The sequence below is a fragment of the Pelophylax lessonae genome (genome assembly GCF_965119305.1).
Source record: "Pelophylax lessonae genome assembly, chromosome: 1".
Lineage (NCBI taxonomy): Eukaryota > Metazoa > Chordata > Amphibia > Anura > Ranidae > Pelophylax > Pelophylax lessonae.
The window spans coordinates 890,780,010-890,802,375 of record NC_138768.1 but is presented as its reverse complement, the minus strand read 5'-3'; the positions used below and the strand labels follow the sequence as shown (position 1 = coordinate 890,802,375).

Genomic DNA, 22,366 nt, shown 5'->3' with positions numbered 1-22,366 from the left:
CCACCATGTCAGCTTTCCTGGGAATTAGGTCACCGGTTTAAGTGTCAGGTACGCTGGTTGTATTTTATGTTGGAGATGGTACGGGGTGAAGATGTCTCCACCATGTTGGCCTTCTAGAGAATCCGGTAGAGGTCATAAGTTTATGGGTCAGATACGCTGGTTATGTAGGAGATGGTGCAAAGGCTTTGGTCCTCACCTCACATTTCTCCTGTCCTTCCCAGGTTCTCCACCCACATCAGCTCCATGTCCTGTGAAACCAACAGAAGGAGTGCAACAAACGGGACGACAGGAGGAGACGAAGTCTGTTTCTGACATCAGTCACGGGTCAGGTGGGACTTGTATGAATGGAAGAAGAGGAGCCTAATTTAGGGTGACGGGAAGAGAGAGGCTTTTGGGATAAACTTGAGCGGGAGACTCACATGGAGCTTATATAGAGAATATAAATGGGAGGAGTTTCATGAAGTAATGGGATGACTTACTGTATATTGCCCAATCTTTTACTTGGGAGGAACATTATGGAGTTATAGGAGGAGTTTTCAGGATTAAAGGAAGAATTATGTTGGGGGAGTTCTATAGGACAATGGGAGGGAGGATTATGAAGGGTGGAGCTAAAGAAATTTATATGTAAAAATAAGTGGTACTATGAAGGCGGGGCTTTTCCTAGCAATGGGCAGAGAGATATCAAACAGTATGAGCCATGTACCCTGGACATGTGTGATAGGGGGAGGGGTTTCAGGGAGGTATGATGCAAAGCACTAGGAGGAGCTATATATAATGATGGGGGAGTTATATTGAGAACTGTATATTGGGGGGAGGAATGCTTTGTAATTGGAGGGGTTAAATCAACGAAGGGAGGGGCTAGAGAAAGTCAGTTACAGCTTATTAATGAAACCTGTTTGAAGGATTGGAAATGCCCTTGTGGCCCATAACAGCCAATCAGATTCTTCTTTTCATCCTCCCACACTACACTACAAAAATAAAAAAAGGGGATTTGATTGGTTACTTTTAAACCATGTGGGCGGGTCTTCTTTCAGTAAAGGGGGATATTAATTTCACGACCTTTCCCTTATTGGCAGATGAAGACCCCTCCCACCTGTGCCCCCCGGACTGGGTCTACATCTATAAGAAATGTTACTACTTCTCATCAAGAAAGACTTCTTACTCGGAGAGTGACCAGACCTGCTCCACCAATGGCTCCAAATTAGCCTCCGCACCAGAGACTCTCATCAGCCTCCGGGTAAGGGTACTATACCCTTCATTTCACAATACACTACACCCTCCGTCCTACAATGTACTACACCTCTCATCATACATTATACTACACCATCTGCTATACATTGTACCACGCCTCCCATCATACATTATACTACACCCTACACCTTCCATCATACATTATACTACACCTCCCATCATACATTATACTACACCTCCCATCATACATTATACTACACCATCTGCTATACATTGTACCACGCCTCCCATCATACATTATACTACACCTTCTGTCATACATTGTACCACGCCTCCCATCATACATTATACTACACCTTCCGTCATACATTGTACTACTCCTCCCATCATACATTATACTACACCTTCCATCATACATTGTACTACTCCTCCCATCATACATTATACTACACCTTCCGTCATACATTGTACTACACCTCCCATCATACATTATACTACACCATCTGCTATACATTGTACCACGCCTCCCATCATACATTATACTACACCTTCTGTCATACATTGTACCACGCCTCCCATCATACATTATACTACACCCTACACCTTCCATCATACATTGTACTACACCTCCCATCATACATTATACTACACCATCCGCTATACATTGTACCACGCCTCCCATCATACATTATACTACACCTTCTGTCATACATTGTACCACGCCTCCCATCATACATTTATACTACACCTTCCGTCATACATTGTACTACTCCTCCCATCATACATTATACTACACCTTCCATCATACATTGTACTACTCCTCCCATCATACATTATACTACACCATCCGCTATACATTGTACCACGCCTAACATCATACATTATACTACACCCTCCGTCATACAATGTACCACACCTCCCATCATACATTATACTACACCTTCCATCATACATTTTACTACTCCTCCCATCATACATTATACTACACCCTCCCTCATACATTGTACTACACCTCCCATATACATTATACTACACCATCCGCCATACATTGTACCACGCCTCCCATCATACATTATACTACACCCTCCATCATACATTGTACTACTCCTCCCATCATACATTATTCTACACTCCCTGTCATACATTGTACTATTCCTCCCATCATACATTATTCTACACTCCCTGTCATACATTGTACTATTCCTCCCATCATACACTATACCACACTCCCCTCCATCATACATTATACCACACCCTCCGTCATATATTTTTATTGGTTATGTTTCAGAGAATAATCACTCGGCTTGGTCAGGAATTTTGGGTGAGAATTCAGAAGCCGGACAGCAGTTGGAGCCCAGAGACCCAGAAGGGGAGATGGCCGGACGGCAGCATGGAGTGAGTTCCAGAACTCTGTATGAGAATTATAATATTCCAGCAGTGTCTGCACCTCATAGAGGTATATCAGCTATCAGAGTGTACAGACCCGGGAACTCAGCACAGGGATGGTGGGAAACTGCCATTCTACTCCTTGACAGTGAGGCGTGAGGTTGCTGGTTCCTTAGCTCATATGCTTCCAGAAGTCGGGGGCTAGAGTAGCTTCTCTGCCCAAGGAGGGATGCTGGATCCTAGGGACGGCCCGGGAACCTGCACCTTGTCAAAAGGAGTGTGACTTATCTTCCTAGGCGGGAGGGTGGTCTAGGAATGATCAACCCTGTACTCTTTTTCTCTCTGATGTTTGTAAAGTACAACCTGGGTAACATGTTGGCAGAGAGACCGCCTGGGTGGGTATTTTCCAGTCCTGGTTTAGGCTCTTTCTGCAAAACTGGGAAAATGGTGGGTTGGTGAAAAGCCTGAGGGTCCAGCATGATAAGCTCCTGACTTATGTTGCCCCGTGTTTGAAAATACTTTGGCAGTGGCAAGTAACGGCAGGGGAGATCAGATCTCTTCCAAGGAAACTTCTTGAGAACCGGATTATGAGCTCTGTTTTTTGCAAACCACTGGCCTTAACCACTTAAGCCCCGGAAGATTTTACCCCCTTCCTGACCAGGGCCTATTTTACGATTCGGCACTGCGTGATTTTAATGGACAATTGCGCGGTCGTGTGACGCTGTACCTAAATTAATTTGATGTCCTTTTTTTCCCCACAAACAGAGCTTTCTTTTGGTGGTATTTGATCACCGGTGCGATTTTTTGATCACGCGCTATAAACAAAAAAAGAGCGACAATTTTGCAAAAATAACAATATTTTTCACTTTTTTTTTATATGAAATTCCCCCCCCCCCCCCCAAAAAAATGTAAAAATCCAAATTTTTTAATATTTTCGGCCAATTTGTTTTCTGCTACCTATGTTTGGTGAAAAAAATCGCAAAATGCGTATTTTGATTGGTTTGCGCAAAAGTTATCGCGTTTACTAACAAAGGGAAAGATTTTTGTCATTTTTGTTGGTTTTTTTTAACGAGTAATGGCGGGGATCTGCGATTTTTTTTGCGGGACTGCGACATTGCGGCGGACAGATCGGACCCTTGACTGACATTTTTGACACTTTTGGGGTTACCAGTGACATTTCTACAGTAATCAGTGCTATACATATGCACTGTTACTGTAAAATGACACTGGCAGTAAAGGGGTTAACTTTATTTGAGAGGGAGGGGTTATGTGTGTCCCTAGGGGCGTGATTCTAACTGTGATTGGCTGTGGCTTGAGGTGTAGGAACAGTGATCAACGGTCCTACATAATAGAACCGTATGATCACCATTCCTACACAGGGGAGAATGACAGGCGGCTTGTTTACATTAGCTGCCTACCTTTCTCCCTCTCCACCAACGATCGCGAGTGACCGGCGTACGATTGGGTCCGCCGGTCACACGCGCGGGGAGGTCCGTGACCGCGCGGGAGCGCGCCTCTGGTGGCGCGCACTCGCTCCCGAGACCCTCACAGGCTAGCGACGTAGCCCTACGTTGCTCTGCCTGTGAGGGGCTGACCGCCACAGTAAATAGTCGTGCGGCAGTGGGCAAGCGGTTAAGGGATTGCCCAAGCCTGGTTTTGGGGGAGGGTTTGCATTTGATTAATTTGGAGAGTATCCCAATGAAGTTTAGGGATCAGGCTTGGCTCGCTTTCCATGGAAAACTATATGCGAAGGGCAACCTGAAGTTTCTTTCTGTGAGTGATCGGGGCTGCCTGAGAGTAGAGTGTGGAGGTGCGGTGGAGTCCATGGATCATTTTCTGCTTCAGTGCCCTTTTAATATAGAGGTGCACAAGAGGGTAGGGAGGGCTCTGAGTGTACCCTTCCTCCCCCATATGAGTTATGCAGAGTGGGTGTATGGGGCATTCCAGACTCACCGGGATTATGATTTGGAAACACTTTTTTTAGTTAGTCTAGTAGTCCGTTATTTCATGTGGAGTGCACGGTGCCAGGTATCCTTACGGAGTAAAATCATCCCTGTTGAGGTGGTGGTGCAGAACATTCTGGGTGAGGTTGGGAAAATTCGGGGCCTTGCATAGACAAGTGGCAGCAGGAGGCCTGGATAAAGGCGTGAAGGAATATCAGGACTCTGTAGCTGCTGCCTGTTGATCTCGGGGTGCGGCTTTTCTTTCTGTCTTTGCTTCACTCCCCTAGATTTTCAGATAAAATATATTTTTGATAAAAGGCTCCATGCATGGTGACGGTGATGTTCCTTAGTCTGGCTCTCTCGTAGGGTTTATGCTGTGCGCAATTTGGTTTATTTATTATGTTCTTGTTTGGTTTTTGGTTTGTATAGTTATATTCAATTATTTTGTAAATATGTTATTTATTAGTTTATTTATTATGGTTTTATTGTATATAAGTTGTTGTTTGTAAGAATTTTCAATAAACAACATTAACCCCTCATAATGGGCACAGCGGGTGTACAGACCAAGGAACTCAGCACAGGGATGGTGGGAACCCCTCATAATGGGCACAGCGGGTGTACAGATTCGGAAACTCAGCACACGGATGGTGAGGACCCCTCATAATGGGCACAGCAGGGGTATAGACCCAGGAACTCAGCAGAGGGATGGAGGGAACCCCTCATAATGGGCACAGCAGGTGTACAGACCCGGGAACTCAGCACAGGGATGGTGGAAACCCTCATAATGGGCACAGCGGGTGTACAGACTCGGAAACTCAGCACACGGATGCTGAGGACCCCTCATAATGGGCACAGCAGGTGTACAGACCCAGGAACTCAGCACAGGGATGGTGGGAACCCCTCATAATGGGCACAGCAGGTGTACAGACCCGGGAACTCAGCACAGGGATGGTGGGAACCCCCCATAATGGGCACAGCGGGTGTACAGACCTGGGAACTCAGCACAGGGATGGTGGGAACCCCTCATAATGGGCACAGCAGGTGTACAGACCTGGGAACTCAGCACAGGGATGGTGGGAACCCCTCATAATGGGCACAGCGGGTGTACAGACCCAGGAACTCAGCACAGGGATGGTGGGAACCCCTCATAATGGGCACAGCGGGTGTACAGACCCGGAAACTCAGCACAGGGATGAAGGGAACCCCTCATAATGGGCACAGCGGGTGTACAGACCCGGAAACTCAGCACAGGGATGGAGGGAACCCCTCATAATGGGCACAGTGGGTGTACAGACCCGGGAACTCAGCACAGGGATGGTGGGAACCCCTCATAATGGGCACAGCGGGTGTACAGACCCAGGAACTCAGCACAGGAGTGGTGGGAACCCCTCATAATGGACACAGCAGGGATACAGACCCGGGAACTCAGCACAGGGATGGTGGGAAGCCCTCATAATGGGCACAGCGGATGTACAGACCCAGGAACTCAGCACAGGGATGGAGGGAACCCCTCATAATGGGCACAGTGGGTGTACAGACCCAGGAACTCAGCACAGGAGTGGTGGGAACCCCTCATAATGGGCACAGTGGGTGTACAGACCCAGGAACTCAGCACAGGAGTGGTGGGAACCCCTCATAATGGACACAGCGGGTGTACAGACCCAGGAACTCAGCACAGGGATGGTGGGAAACTGCCATTCCACTCCCTGACAGCGAGGTGTGAGGTTGCTGGTTCCTTAGCTCGTGTGCTTCCAGAAGCCAGGGGCTAGAGTTGCTTCTCTGCCCCAGGAAGGATGCTGGATCCTGGGGAGGACCCTGGCGGGGGCCCCCTGGATAGGCCTGAGACTATGGAAGACATGGAGCTCGGCCGAAGGAGGGGTGAATCCCTGCCTACCTTTAGACGGAGGACTGTTGAAAAGCTGAGGCGGATTGAGAAAGAGGAGGAGAAATTGGCAACTTTGAAAGTAGAATTTAAAAAGAAAAAGTTGTATTGTGCCAAACTGTACAGTAAGAAGAGACCGGCTCTGAGGCCTGAATTGAAGGACTTGGAGCAAGCTTTGAGGAAGCAGAAAGAGTTGGTGAGCTCTCTGAAGGAAAGCTGTGAAGGACTTCAGGAGAAATACAGGAATGAGGAGCGTTTCAGCCGTATGAGGAGAGGAGCCGCTTCCAGCATGGAGAGTGACCCAGTCAGTGAGGAGATTCAGGTACCGACAGAGTCAGCAGAGAGTGAGAAAGTGGGCCCGGAGGATGAGCCCAGCTCTTCAACACCTCAAACATCTGCTGAGCCCCCAATGGCGGAGGCCTCTGTCTCCCTCCCTCTGCAGCAGCAATGTGGAACACCTGAGCAGGAGGTTGAGGGGGGTACTGGCATGTTGGAGTTCGTCGCTGAGCTGGAATCCCCTCTGGATGGAAGAAAGTTCCATTTTTCTGCAGATTCCCCAGATGAGGAGATGGATACCGTTCCTCGCCCTATGAGAGAGAGACCTGTGGAGAGAGGAAAATTCACCATTAAGCCTGCAACATCCAGGAGGAAGTTTGATCCCGCCATTAACCATGACACTGCAGAGGTAACACAGAAAGCAGGTACAGTGTGTGTGCAAGGTGGTGATGTGAACTTTAATGACAGTGTGCTTGCTGAGGGTTGTAGTGCTATGGGCTGTCAGCCCACACCCATAGACAATGTGCAGCATGCAGTGCAACCTGATACACCTGCTGAAAAAATTCCACTTTTAAATGCAAGTGGTGAGAAAATTGGAAAAAACTGTGTGTTTCTGGTTGAAGAGTCTGCAGAGAGGAGCACCACGGACATTGCAGAGGCTTTGCCTGGACCAAATACAGTGGCTGTTCCTGAGCATGGTGGAGGAGATGCTGGGAGCAGTAGTACTATAACTTTTTTGGAGTCTGCAGTAGACAAGGCTGTGATTGAACCCAGGAAAGCAGCTGAGTGCTCAGAGAAGGGGGAGGGGGTGGGTCTTGTCTCTGCTGCTCCAAAGACTGCAAGGGTTGATTCAGGCTCCTTGTCATCAGGTGTGTCTGTGTCTAAAGACAATGCTGTAATTGCTGATGTTTCTGGGAGGAAAACCTATGCTGGTGCTGCTGAAGGGTTTGGGAGGGGGGTGCAAGCAGGGAAGGAGCATGGAAATGGTTTATCTTCCTCATTATTTAAAAGGAGGAATGTGGTACAGCTCAGATGGGAAGGCGAAGGTATTCCGCCATATAGGAGAGCTGTGGTTGATAAGATTCTGCAGATGGGCTTTAAACCTGCAGATATCTTTGCCCTGATCAGTCCGACCGGCTCCTATGAGTATGATTTGTCCTTTGTCCGTCCGGAGTCTTTGGACATATTTTGGGAGAGATATGAACATGTGTGTAGGAGCCTGCCGGACTGGAGAGGGCTCATCCCCAAAGTTGTGTCACGTCAGCCACTTATTAAAATGGTGACGATTCTTGTGCGCAACGAGTCCATACCACAAGGGGATTTATCTGTATGGCTGAGGAGATATGGAGACATCCTGAGCCCCTTACACAAAATAATGGATGATCGAGGAATATGGACGGGGGGATGGTCTGTGCAGCTAAAACTGAGGGTTATTGATAATGTCATCCAGCATCTGCCATCCTCAGCTTTCCTAGGGAGGGACAGACTGACCATCTTCTATCCAGGCCAGCCAAAGCTGTGCAATAAGTGTGGGGATAAAGGGCACTTTGCATCCTCCTGTCCAGTAATGAAATGCTCTCTGTGTCAGGATTTAGGGCATTTGGCAAAGGATTGCAATATTATAAGGTGCAACTTGTGCAATGCAGTTGGGCATCCTTATAGCCAGTGTCCTGAGGCAGTACACAACCAGCCTGAGCTCATGAGAGAGTTTTTCCGTCTGGACATGGAGGATGCTCAGAGCTCAGCAGCTAGGGTGCCTGCGATTCCCTCCGAGACTGTACCAATACCCAGTGTGTCAGTGTCTTCCCAGTCTGTGGTGCCCCAGTCTGTGCCAATGCCCAGTGTGTCAGTGTCTTCCCAGTCTGTGGTGCCCCAGTCTGTGCCAATGCCCAGTGTGTCAGTGTCTTCCCAGTCTGTATGTAAGGTATCGGTTACTAAGAATGTGTCCAATCCTTCTGTGTCTATGTCTTCCAAAATTGCAGAGGCGGCAAGAGGTGCTGAGGCAGGGGCATCAAGTACAGTGCCAGTCCCCTCCCCTAGACATTGCAGGGCTTCCATTAGGGACCATGGGGTGCAGAGGAGTGGGGAGAATGGTGAAGAGGCTGGCCTGGTGGTAGATAAGGTAAGGGAGAGTGGGGGTGAAGGGGAGGGTAAGAGTGGGGAAACTGTTATTTCCAATTTGTCCAAGGGGGATACGGAATGGTTGGAGGAGAAAAGAAAGAAGGGCAAAAGAAGGAAAAAAAAGTGTTCAGCTACCCACAGTCCTGAGGTTTTGCCTTTGACAAATAAGTTTGGGGTCCTGTCAGATGATGAATGGGACTTGTTGAGTACAGAATCTTCCATGGATGATGAGTCGCAGGGTGCAGTGAAGCGCACTGGTTCTCCAGGGGGAGAGAGTAGTCAGGCTAAGAAACGGCTGCCTCAATTATCTGTTAAAAGTGGCAACCAATAATGTTATCAGCTGAAAATCAGTCCTAAAATATAATTTTTCATTAAAGGCTCCATGCATGGTGAAGTTTCTTAGTCTGGCTCTCTCGTAGGGTTTATGCTGTGCGCAATTTGGTTTATTTATTATGTTCTTGTTTTGTATAGTTATATTCAATTATTTTGTAAATATGTTATTTATAATTTATTTATTATGGTTTTATTGTATATAAGTTGATTGATTGTAAGAATTTCCAATAAACAAAATTAACCCCTCATAATGGGCACAGTGGGTGTACAGACCCAGGAACTCAGCACAGGAGTGGTGGGAACCCCTCATAATGGACACAGCGGGTGTACAGACCCAGGAACTCAGCACAGGGATGGTGGGAAACTGCCATTCCACTCCCTGACAGCGAGGTGTGAGGTTGCTGGTTCCTTAGCTCGTGTGCTTCCAGAAGCCAGGGGCTAGAGTTGCTTCTCTGCCCCAGGAAGGATGCTGGATCCTGGGGAGGACCCTGGCGGGGGCCCCCTGGATAGGCCTGAGACTATGGAAGACATGGAGCTCGGCCGAAGGAGGGGTGAATCCCTGCCTACCTTTAGACGGAGGACTGTTGAAAAGCTGAGGCGGATTGAGAAAGAGGAGGAGAAATTGGCAACTTTGAAAGTAGAATTTAAAAAGAAAAAGTTGTATTGTGCCAAACTGTACAGTAAGAAGAGACCGGCTCTGAGGCCTGAATTGAAGGACTTGGAGCAAGCTTTGAGGAAGCAGAAAGAGTTGGTGAGCTCTCTGAAGGAAAGCTGTGAAGGACTTCAGGAGAAATACAGGAATGAGGAGCGTTTCAGCCGTATGAGGAGAGGAGCCGCTTCCAGCATGGAGAGTGACCCAGTCAGTGAGGAGATTCAGGTACCGACAGAGTCAGCAGAGAGTGAGAAAGTGGGCCCGGAGGATGAGCCCAGCTCTTCAACACCTCAAACATCTGCTGAGCCCCCAATGGCGGAGGCCTCTGTCTCCCTCCCTCTGCAGCAGCAATGTGGAACACCTGAGCAGGAGGTTGAGGGGGGTACTGGCATGTTGGAGTTCGTCGCTGAGCTGGAATCCCCTCTGGATGGAAGAAAGTTCCATTTTTCTGCAGATTCCCCAGATGAGGAGATGGATACCGTTCCTCGCCCTATGAGAGAGAGACCTGTGGAGAGAGGAAAATTCACCATTAAGCCTGCAACATCCAGGAGGAAGTTTGATCCCGCCATTAACCATGACACTGCAGAGGTAACACAGAAAGCAGGTACAGTGTGTGTGCAAGGTGGTGATGTGAACTTTAATGACAGTGTGCTTGCTGAGGGTTGTAGTGCTATGGGCTGTCAGCCCACACCCATAGACAATGTGCAGCATGCAGTGCAACCTGATACACCTGCTGAAAAAATTCCACTTTTAAATGCAAGTGGTGAGAAAATTGGAAAAAACTGTGTGTTTCTGGTTGAAGAGTCTGCAGAGAGGAGCACCACGGACATTGCAGAGGCTTTGCCTGGACCAAATACAGTGGCTGTTCCTGAGCATGGTGGAGGAGATGCTGGGAGCAGTAGTACTATAACTTTTTTGGAGTCTGCAGTAGACAAGGCTGTGATTGAACCCAGGAAAGCAGCTGAGTGCTCAGAGAAGGGGGAGGGGGTGGGTCTTGTCTCTGCTGCTCCAAAGACTGCAAGGGTTGATTCAGGCTCCTTGTCATCAGGTGTGTCTGTGTCTAAAGACAATGCTGTAATTGCTGATGTTTCTGGGAGGAAAACCTATGCTGGTGCTGCTGAAGGGTTTGGGAGGGGGGTGCAAGCAGGGAAGGAGCATGGAAATGGTTTATCTTCCTCATTATTTAAAAGGAGGAATGTGGTACAGCTCAGATGGGAAGGCGAAGGTATTCCGCCATATAGGAGAGCTGTGGTTGATAAGATTCTGCAGATGGGCTTTAAACCTGCAGATATCTTTGCCCTGATCAGTCCGACCGGCTCCTATGAGTATGATTTGTCCTTTGTCCGTCCGGAGTCTTTGGACATATTTTGGGAGAGATATGAACATGTGTGTAGGAGCCTGCCGGACTGGAGAGGGCTCATCCCCAAAGTTGTGTCACGTCAGCCACTTATTAAAATGGTGACGATTCTTGTGCGCAACGAGTCCATACCACAAGGGGATTTATCTGTATGGCTGAGGAGATATGGAGACATCCTGAGCCCCTTACACAAAATAATGGATGATCGAGGAATATGGACGGGGGGATGGTCTGTGCAGCTAAAACTGAGGGTTATTGATAATGTCATCCAGCATCTGCCATCCTCAGCTTTCCTAGGGAGGGACAGACTGACCATCTTCTATCCAGGCCAGCCAAAGCTGTGCAATAAGTGTGGGGATAAAGGGCACTTTGCATCCTCCTGTCCAGTAATGAAATGCTCTCTGTGTCAGGATTTAGGGCATTTGGCAAAGGATTGCAATATTATAAGGTGCAACTTGTGCAATGCAGTTGGGCATCCTTATAGCCAGTGTCCTGAGGCAGTACACAACCAGCCTGAGCTCATGAGAGAGTTTTTCCGTCTGGACATGGAGGATGCTCAGAGCTCAGCAGCTAGGGTGCCTGCGATTCCCTCCGAGACTGTACCAATACCCAGTGTGTCAGTGTCTTCCCAGTCTGTGGTGCCCCAGTCTGTGCCAATGCCCAGTGTGTCAGTGTCTTCCCAGTCTGTGGTGCCCCAGTCTGTGCCAATGCCCAGTGTGTCAGTGTCTTCCCAGTCTGTATGTAAGGTATCGGTTACTAAGAATGTGTCCAATCCTTCTGTGTCTATGTCTTCCAAAATTGCAGAGGCGGCAAGAGGTGCTGAGGCAGGGGCATCAAGTACAGTGCCAGTCCCCTCCCCTAGACATTGCAGGGCTTCCATTAGGGACCATGGGGTGCAGAGGAGTGGGGAGAATGGTGAAGAGGCTGGCCTGGTGGTAGATAAGGTAAGGGAGAGTGGGGGTGAAGGGGAGGGTAAGAGTGGGGAAACTGTTATTTCCAATTTGTCCAAGGGGGATACGGAATGGTTGGAGGAGAAAAGAAAGAAGGGCAAAAGAAGGAAAAAAAAGTGTTCAGCTACCCACAGTCCTGAGGTTTTGCCTTTGACAAATAAGTTTGGGGTCCTGTCAGATGATGAATGGGACTTGTTGAGTACAGAATCTTCCATGGATGATGAGTCGCAGGGTGCAGTGAAGCGCACTGGTTCTCCAGGGGGAGAGAGTAGTCAGGCTAAGAAACGGCTGCCTCAATTATCTGTTAAAAGTGGCAACCAATAATGTTATCAGCTGAAAATCAGTCCTAAAATATAATTTTTCATTAAAGGCTCCATGCATGGTGAAGTTTCTTAGTCTGGCTCTCTCGTAGGGTTTATGCTGTGCGCAATTTGGTTTATTTATTATGTTCTTGTTTTGTATAGTTATATTCAATTATTTTGTAAATATGTTATTTATAATTTATTTATTATGGTTTTATTGTATATAAGTTGATTGATTGTAAGAATTTCCAATAAACAAAATTAACCCCTCATAATGGACACAGCGGGTGTACAGACCCAGGAACTCAGCACAGGGATGGTGGGAACCCCCCATAATGGGCACAGCGGGTGTACAGACCTGGGAACTCAGCACAGGGATGGTGGGAACCCCTCATAATGGGCACAGCAGGTGTACAGACCTGGGAACTCAGCACAGGGATGGTGGGAACCCCTCATAATGGGCACAGCGGGTGTACAGACCCAGGAACTCAGCACAGGGATGGTGGGAACCCCTCATAATGGGCACAGCAGGTGTACAGACCCGGAAACTCAGCACAGGGATAGAGGGAACCCCTCATAATGGGCACAGCGGGTGTACAGACCCGGAAACTCAGCACAGGGATGGAGGGAACCCCTCATAATGGGCACAGTGGGTGTACAGACCCGGGAACTCAGCACAGGGATGGTGGGAAACTGCCATTCCACTCCCTGACAGCGAGGTGTGAGGTTGCTGATTCCTTAGCTCGTGTGCTTCCAGAAGCCAGGGGCTAGAGTTGTTTCTCTGCCCCAGGAGGGATGCTGGATCCTGGGGAGGACCCCGGCGGGGGCCCCCTGGATAGGCCTGAGACTAGGCCTCAGCCTATGGAAGACATGGAGCTCGGCCCAAGGAGGGGTGAATCCCTATCTACCTTTAGACGGAGGATTGTGGACAAGCTGACAAGGATTGAGAAAGAGGAGGAGAAATTGGCAGCTTTAAAAACTGAATTTAAAAAGAAAAAGTTGTATTGTGCCAAACTGTACAGTAAGAAGAGACCGGCTCTGAGGCCTGAATTGAAGGACTTGGAGCAAGCTTTGAGGAAGCAGAAAGAGTTGGTGAGCTCTCTGAAGGAAAGTAGCGGAGCTTTTAAGGAAAAATACAGGAATGAGGAACGTTTCAGCCGTATGAGGAGAGGAACCGTTTCCAGCATGGAGAGTGACCCAGTCAGTGAGGAGATTCAGGTACCGACAGAGTCAGCAGAGAGTGAGAAAGTGGGCCCGGAGGATGAGCCCAGCTCTTCAACACCTCAAACATCTGCTGAGCCCCCAATGGCGGAGGCCTCTGTCTCCCTCCCTCTGCAGCAGCAATGTGGAACATCTGAGCAGGAGGTTGAGGGGGGTACTGGCATGTTGGAGTTCATCGCTGAGCTGGAAACCCCTCTGGATGGAAGAAAGTTACATTTTTCTGCGGATTCCTCAGATGAGGAGATGGATACCGTTCCTCGCCCTATGAAAGAGAGACCTGTGGAGAGAGGAACATTCACCATGAAGCCTGCAACAACCAGGAGGAAGTTTTGTCCCACCATCAGCCATGACACAGCAGAGGTAACAACACAGCAAGCAGGTACAGTGTGTGTGCAAGGTGGTGATGTGAACTTTAATGACAATGTGCTTGCTGAGGGTTGTAGTGCTATGGGCTGTCAGCCCACACCCATAGACAATGTGCAGCATGCAGTGCAACCTGATGCACCTGCTAAAAAAACTTTAAATGCGATTGGTGGGAAAACTGAAAATAACTTTGAGCTTTTGGTTGAAGTGTCTGCAGAGAGGAGCACCACGGACATTGCAAAGGCTTTTCCTGACCCAGATAAAGCTGTTGTTCCTGAAAATGGTGCAGGAGATGCTGGGAGCAGTAGTGCTACAACTGTTGGGGATTCTGCAGTAAAAAAAACTGTGATTGAACCCAGGAAAGCAGCTGAGTGCTTAGAGAAGGGGGAGGGGGTGGGTCTTGTCTCTGCTGCTCCAAAGACTGCAAGGGTTGATTCAGGCTCCTTGTCAGCAGGTGTGGTTGTGTCTAAGGACAATGCTGTAATTACTGGTATGTCTGGGAGGAAAACCTATGCTGGTGCTGCTACAGGATCTGGTAGGGGGGAGCATGGAAATGGTTTATCTTCCTCACTATTTAAAAGGAGGAATGTGGTTCAGCTCAGATGGGAAGGCGAAGGTATTCCCCCATATAGGAGAGCTGTGGTTGATAAGATTCTGCAGATGGGGTTTAGACCCGAAGATATCTTCGCCCTGATCAGTCCGACCGGCTCCTATGAGTATGATTTGTCCTTTATCCGTCCGGAGTCTTTGGACATATTTTGGGAGAAATATGAGCATGTGTGTAGGAGCCTGCCGGACTGGAGAGGGCTCATCCCCAAAGTTGTGTCACGTCAGCCACTTATTAAAATGGTGACGATTCTTGTGCGCAATGAGTCCATACCACAAGGGGATTTATCTGTATGGCTGAGGAGATATGGAGACATCCTGAGCCCCTTACACAAAATTATGGATGACCGAGGAATATGGACGGGGGGATGGTCTGTGCAGCTAAAACTGAGGGTTATTGATAATGTCATCCAGCATCTGCCATCCTCAGCTTTCCTGGGAAGGGACAGGCTGACCATCTTTTATCCAGGCCAGCCAAAACTGTGTAATAAATGTGGGGATAAAGGGCACTTTGCATCCTCCTGTCTAGTGATGAAATGCTCTCTGTGTCAGGATTTAGGGCATTTGGCAAAGGATTGCAACATTATAAGGTGCAACTTGTGCAATTCGGTTGGGCATCCTTATAGCCAGTGTCCCGAGGCAATGCATAACCAGCCTGAGCTCATGAGAGAGTTCTTCCGCCTGGACATGGAGGATGCTCAGAGCTCAGCAGCTAGGGTGCCTGCGATTCCCTCTGAGTCTGTGCCAATGCCCAGTGTGCATGTGTCTTCCCAGTCTGTGCGTTTGCCTAGTGTGCCTGTGTCTTCCCAGTCTGTGCGTTTGCCTAGTGTGCCTGTGTCTTCCCAGTCTGTGATTTCCCAGTCTGTGCCAATTCCCAGTGTGTCAGTGTCTTCCAAATCTGTGGTGCCCCAGTCTGTGCGTTTGCATGTATCAGTTACCGAGAATGTGTCCAATCCTTCTGTGTCTATGTCCTCCAAAATTGCAGAGGCCGCAAGAGGTGCTGATGCAGGGGCATCAAGTGCAGTGCCAGTCCCACCCCCTCGACATTTCAGGGCTTCTATTGGGGACCAGGGGATGCAGAGGAGTGGGGAAAATGGTGAAGAGGCTGGCCTGGTGGCAGATAAGGTAAGGGAGAGTGGGGGTGAAGGGGAGGCTAAGAGTGGGGAGACTGTAATTTGCAGTTTGTCCAAGGATGATGTGGAATGGTTGGAGGAGAAAAGGAAGAAGGGCAAAAGAAAAAAAAAAAGGTGTTCAGTTGCCCAAAGTCCTAAGGTTTTGCCCTTGAAAAATAAGTTTGGGGTCCTGTCAGATGATGACGATGAATGGGACTCGTTGAGTACGGCGTCTTCTATGGATGATGAGTCCCAGGGTGCATTGAAGCGCACTGGTTCTCCTGGGAGAGAGAGTAGTCAGGCTAAGAAACGGCTGCCTCAATTATCCTAATGGCAGTTCCCACTCCGTTAAAAGTGGCAACCATTAATGTTGCCAGCTTAAAATCAGTGAGTGCTCGTCATATGGCCTTATTTTTGCTCAGCGAGTTTGATGCTGACATTTTGTTTTTGCAAGAGACCCATCTGAGTAGTCTGGCTGATATACATCTGGCAAAGAAGGAGTGGAAGCGTGGTCCCTCCTTTTGGTCTCTTGCGGCCGAGCCTTACAGCGGGGTTGCGGTCCTTTTTTCTGGTATGGTAACATGCCGACGGGTAATTGAGGTAGAGATTGGGAGATGCATGATTTTGGATGTCTCTGTGAGGGGGCAGGACCTGCGCCTGATTAACATCTATGGTCCCCAGACTAAATGGGACAGGAAATGCCTCTTTACAAAGATTAAGCCTTTTCTTTTTACGGCTCAGCAGGTTATCTTTGGAGGTGACTTCAACACCATTACTAGGCCTAAAGACAGGAGAGGTTTCAGAGATAAGCTGGGCTATGACAGCCTTTTCCTGAATGCAATGGTTAGGGAAGCAGGTCTGGTAGATGTGCACATTAAGCGCTGCCCAGACAGCACGGGGTTCACTTTTCAGCGAGGTAATAGTCAGAGTAGGATAGATAGGTTTTTTTTAAAGGAGGACTCTGCTTTTTCGGCACCTGTTTGTCGGGCAGTGGAGTTTTCTGATCACTGTATTCTATATTTGACTCTGAATGCCTCAGGCGTGCCACCTAGGGGGAGGGGTATCTGGAGATTGAATTCGGCCCTCCTGGATGACGAGGAAGTAAGACAATCCTTTGAGGAATTTTTTCAGGCACAGGTAACTATCCTAGACTTTTGCAACAGTAAGTCAGAATGGTGGGAGGTTATAAAACAGCGGACTGTTAGGCTTTTCAAGGCCATAGGGAGAAAGAGACAGCAAGATAAGTATATCACCTACCAGCGTTTGCGGAGGAAACTTGACCGCCTTGTATCGAATGGAGGAGATTCTGGGGCGATCTCTGAGGTGAAGCTCCTCCTGAGGACCCATCAATATGACCGGCACGCCTCTTTGGTTCAGGAAAGGGACTATGGGAAATACCATTCGCCTGACCCTTACCAGAATTGTAAACAGAGCGTAGCAGTTAAGACGGTCAATGGCCTGAAGGACAGTACGGGCTCTCTGACGAAGTCTAGGTCAGGGATCCTGGAGGTCGTCAGGTCATACTATGCTGATCTCCTGGGAGGAAAGAACCTTGATCGGACAGGGATGTTGAGTTTTTTGGACTCTACGCCAGGTCTGGAAAATATTGTTCCTTTGATGAATTTGACAGATGAAATCACTGCAGATGAGGTGATCCAGGCTATTGATAAACTAGCCATCAGGAAAACGCCAGGGCCAGATGGTTTGACAGCCGAATTTTATAAATGTTTTAAGAAGATCCTGGCTTCACACCTTGCGGAGGTTTTTAATGGCTGTTTGCATGAGGGTTCTCTCCCTCCTTCCATGAGGCAATCTGCAGTGGTTCTTCTGTCAAAGGGCAAAGATCCTTCGATGATTGAGAATTGGCGCCCCATTAGCCTTCTTAATGTCGATAGAAAGATACTGGCAAAGATTTTTTTCTGGCGATTATCATCAGTGGCAGGCGATTTGTTATCCCATCACCAGCACTGCGCAATCCAGGGTAGAAGCACTTTCTCAGCTGTGTTAGCTGTCCGGGAGGCCTTGGAGCGTTGTAGGGCTGCTGGTTGGGGTAAATATCTGCTGACATTGGATCAGGCTAAGGCCTTTGATAGGGTTAATCATGAGTACCTATGGCTCCTTCTTGGCAAGTATGGCCTGGAGGGGGGTTTCATTGATTGGCTCAAGATTTTGTACAAAGGGGCTGAAAGCTTTCCTCTGGTTAATGGTTGGGTTGGGCAGCCCTTTGTGGTTGGCTCAGGTGTGCGTCAGGGGTGTCCTTTGAGTCCTCTGCTATATGCGTTTGCAATCGACCCCTTCATTAGAAGGCTAGAGAGTGGACCATTGTGTGGGGTACCTTTGGGCATCGCTGGTGAGCCTCCTTTGAAGGTTGTGGCTTATGCTGATGACGTTTCTGTTTTTGTCTCTGGGACTGGGGAAGCGCAGGAGGTGGTCTCAGTGACAAGGCAGTATGCGGAAGCATCAGGTTCAAAGGTCAACCAGGACAAGTGTGAAGCTTTCTGGATGGGCGTGGAAGGTGAGAGCTTTGTTCTCCCGGATGACTTCCCGGAGCCCCAACAAAAAATTAGAGTTCTAGGCATTGAATTTGGCCCAGGTGACTATGGTCATGCAAATTGGGTGAGCAGGCTGGAGAATGCCAATGCCAAGGTGGCGAGCTGGAAAAGTTGGCGGTTTTCCTTAAGGGAAAAGGTTGATCTGATCAAAGGTTACCTGATTCCAATTTTTCTGTATGTCAGTTTTGTCTGCATTTTGCCAGTGTCTCTCTATACCAGGATCTATAGTTGTTTCTTCCAGCTGTTATGGGGAAACAGAATAAACCTTGTCAAAAGGAGTGTGACTTATCTTCCTAGGCGGGAGGGTGGTCTAGGAATGATCAACCCTGTAGTCTTTTTCTCTCTGATGTTTGTAAAGTACAACCTTGGTAACATGTTGGCAGAGAGACCGCCTGGGTGGGTTGGTATTTTCCAGTCCTGGTTTAGGCCCTTTCTGCGAAACTGGGAAAATGGTGGGCCAGTGAAAAGCCTGAGGGTCAAGCATGATAAGCTCCCGACTTATGTTGCCCCGTGTTTGAAAATACTTCGGCAGTGGCAAGTAACGGCAGGGGAGATCAGATCTCTTCCAAGGAAACTTCTTGAGAAGCGGATCATGAGCTCTGTTTTTTGCGAACCACTGGCCTTAAGGGATTGCCCAAGCCTAGTTTTGGGGGAGGGTTTGCGTTTGATTAATTTGGAGAGAATCCCAATGAAGTTTAGGGATCAGGCTTGGCTCGCTTTCCATGGAAAACTATATGTGAAGGGCAACCTGAAGTTTCTCTCTGTGAGTGATCGTGGCTGCCCGAGAGTAGAGTGTGGAGGTGCGGTGGAGTCCATGGATCATTTTTTGCTTCAGTGCCCTTTTAATATAGAGGTGTACAAGAGGGTAGGGAGGGCTCTGAGTGTACCCTTCCTCCCCCATATGAGTTATGCAGAGTGGGTGTATGGGGCATTCCAGACTCGCCGGGATTATGATTTGGAAACACTTTTTTTAGTTAGTGTAGTAGTCCGTTATTTCACGTGGAGTGCACGGTGCCAGGTATCCTTACGGAGTAAAATCCTCCCTGTTGAGGTGGTGGTGCAGAACATTCTGGGTGAGGTTGGGAAGATTCGGGGTCTTGAGAAAGACAGGTGGCAGCAGGAGGCCTGGATAAAGGCGTGGAGGAATATCAGGACTCTGTAGCTGCTGCCTGTTGATCTCGGGGTGTGCGGCTTTTCTTTCTGTCCTTGCTTCACTCCCCTAGATTTTCAGATAAAATATATTTTTGATAAAAGGCTACATGCATGGTGACGGTGATGTTCCTTAGTCTGGCTCTCTCGTAGGGTTTATGCTGTGCGCAATTTGGTTTATTTATTATGTTCTTGTTTGGTTTTTGGTTTTGTATAGTTATATTTAATTATTTTGTAAATATGTTATTTATTAATTTATTTATTATGGTTTTATTGTATATAAGTTGTTGTTTGTAAGATTTTTCAATAAACAAAATTAACCCCTCATAATGGGCACAGCGGGTGTACAGACCCAGGAACTCAGCACAGGAGTGGTGGGAACCCCTCATAATGGACACAGCAGGGATACAGACCCGGGAACTCAGCACAGGGATGGTGGGAAGCCCTCATAATGGGCACAGCGGGTGTACAGACCCAGGAACTCAACACAGGGATGGAGGGAACCCCTCATAATGGGCACAGTGGGTGTACAGACCCAGGAACTCAGCACAGGAGTGGTGGGAACCCCTCATAATGGGCACAGTGGGTGTACAGACCCAGGAACTCAGCACAGGAGTGGTGGGAACCCCTCATAATGGACACAGCAGGGATACAGACCCGGGAACTCAGCACAGGGATGGTGGGAAGCCCTCACAATGGGCACAGCAGGTGTTCAGACCCTGTAATTCAGCAAGGGATGATGGGATCCCCTCATAATGGGCACAGCGGGTGTGCAGATTTGGGAACTCAGCACAGAGATGGTGGAAACCCCCTCATTTTTAATATAATAGATCCCCAGCAGGCAATAAAAAGCAGATTTGCTCTGTCCCCGAATTCTTCTTTTTCACCACAAGATGGCCTCAGTCTTCCAGAATTAATTACCTGGTTTTCTTCAATCATTCTGGCTGACTGAGGACATCTTGTGGTGAAATGAAAGTACTGCAGAGACAGTTCTGTGCAATTCTGAAGACAGAGGACATCTTGTGGTGAAATTAAAGTACTGCAGAGACAGCTCTGTGCAATTCTGAAGACAGAGGACATCTTGTGGTGAAAAAGAAGTACTGTGGGGGACACCTCTGCTCAACCCAGAAGACTAAAGACATATTATGAGTGCACCCCATCCCTTCACCACAGCACCCTTGATTTACAGGGTGATAATGTCATCACCATAGAGTCCCACCACCCACACCCTATAAATAAAGTGCGGGAGGAGAGGGCTCAGTGCAGGTCCGTAAGGAATAGGGTAGTCGGCTTTTGGTTGGGACTTGCTGAATTTTTTGTCGGAGTCTCTTGGTTTGTATCTGGAGTCCCCTTGTTTCTCTTTGGATGTCCTCCAGTGATTCTCCACCACTAATGGCGGTCTCTTGTCTCCATTCTCCTTGTAGGGACATTATTGTGGGTGGAGCCGGGAGCTGCGTCAAGCTAGGACAACGTCTGAAAATGGAGAATTGTTACAGCGAGCTGCCGTGGATCTGTGAGCGGGACGTGGTGGAAAGGCAGGACTAATGTGGGAAGACACGTACCGGGACAGGAAATACACAAAGATTGGCATTTTTTTTGAGCCCATAGCAAAATTATAGTGTGACCCCCACTCTCCCCCTCCCCCCCAAGCGAAGGGACTGAAGGTCACTTTCCCTGTGCAAGGACTACCCACATGACATCACACCTGTCCTTAGAATGAGAACAATGGGGACAACCGGAGATGCACATAGACAGATAAGTGGAATGATGGTGGTCAGTCACTCTCCGCCAGAGTCTCTGCCATCCTGCAAGCTGAACGTCCATCAAATCCTCCTCTGCCAGATGTCCCCATCTGCCAATCGTATGTTTCCGACCCCGAAGTACAAACCACAATTTGTCAGGACCACTTCACCCTACGGGGGGAGGGGAGCTTCATCATAGAGCCACTCAGTCACCCACTGAAATCTTCCAGAATGAGATAAGGAAACTTCCAGGACAAGGCCAGGACACTTGCAGGATGAGATAAGGACACTTCCAAGACAAGGCCAAGAAACTTCCAGGATGAGATGAGGACACTTCCAGTACAAGGCCAGGACACTTCCAGTATGAGATAAGGACACTTCCAAGACAAGGCCAGGAAACTTACAGAATGAAATATGGAAACTTCCAGGACACCAGCTGTGCCCATTATGAGGGGTTCTCACCATCACTATCTGGAGATCAGAGCAGTTTGTGTGTTGTAATGATTACAGATAAAACGTCACATTGATGATCCTCCAGCGGTGTACAGAGCAGAGAGGAGGACGTCATTCTCATCCTAATCTGACCACCTAGAAAACCACTCATCTGGAACAAGCATGCAGCCAGTCAAACCCTGTAACCCTGACTAGGCTCTAGAGAAATTGCAGAGACTGCTACATGTACAGGGAGGATCTCATAGGGAGGATCTCATAGGGAGGATCACACAGGGAGGATCATATAGTGAGGATCATATAGGGAGGATCATATAGGGAGGCTCACACATGGAGGATCATATAGGGAGGATCATATAGGGAGGATCATATAATGAGGCTCACACATGGAGGATCATATAGGGAGAATCACACAGGGAGGATCTCATAGGGAGGATCATATAGTGAGGCTCACACATGGAGGATCATATAGGGAGGATCATATAGGGAGGATCATATAGGGAGTTTCTGGAGACTTACTGGATCTATACTCTACAGACCTATGTCCCTTATGGTTTAAATGTTAAGTGGGACATCAATGCCTTCATTAGTACCTTGTGAGTTTTCATTGATGTTCCCCTCCCTTGTACTTCCTCCGCTAGTTTATACATATGTATTGACACATTTCTTCTGGATATATAGTTATCCCCATGTGTTGCTCTAAGCTTCTCCTTTTTGTGGCATTTCATACATCTGAAACATATATTGATACCCTTTGTCGATGAGATTTGTCCTTCTT

General features: G+C 48.2%; 1 protein-coding gene across 1 annotated transcript; it reads left to right on the top strand.

Moving 5' to 3' along the window:
• The first annotated feature begins 825 nt into the window (after nt 1-825).
• On the top strand, nt 826-21,673 carry LOC309568753 (C-type lectin domain family 2 member B-like). Its single transcript, XM_082274525.1, has 3 exons — nt 826-1,237; nt 2,480-2,586; nt 20,821-21,673. Exons 1-3 carry the CDS (start codon nt 1,013-1,015, stop codon nt 20,939-20,941), a joined length of 453 nt encoding a protein of 150 aa, XP_082130651.1. The 5' UTR covers nt 826-1,012; the 3' UTR covers nt 20,942-21,673.
• Nucleotides 21,674-22,366: the final 693 nt, after the last annotated feature.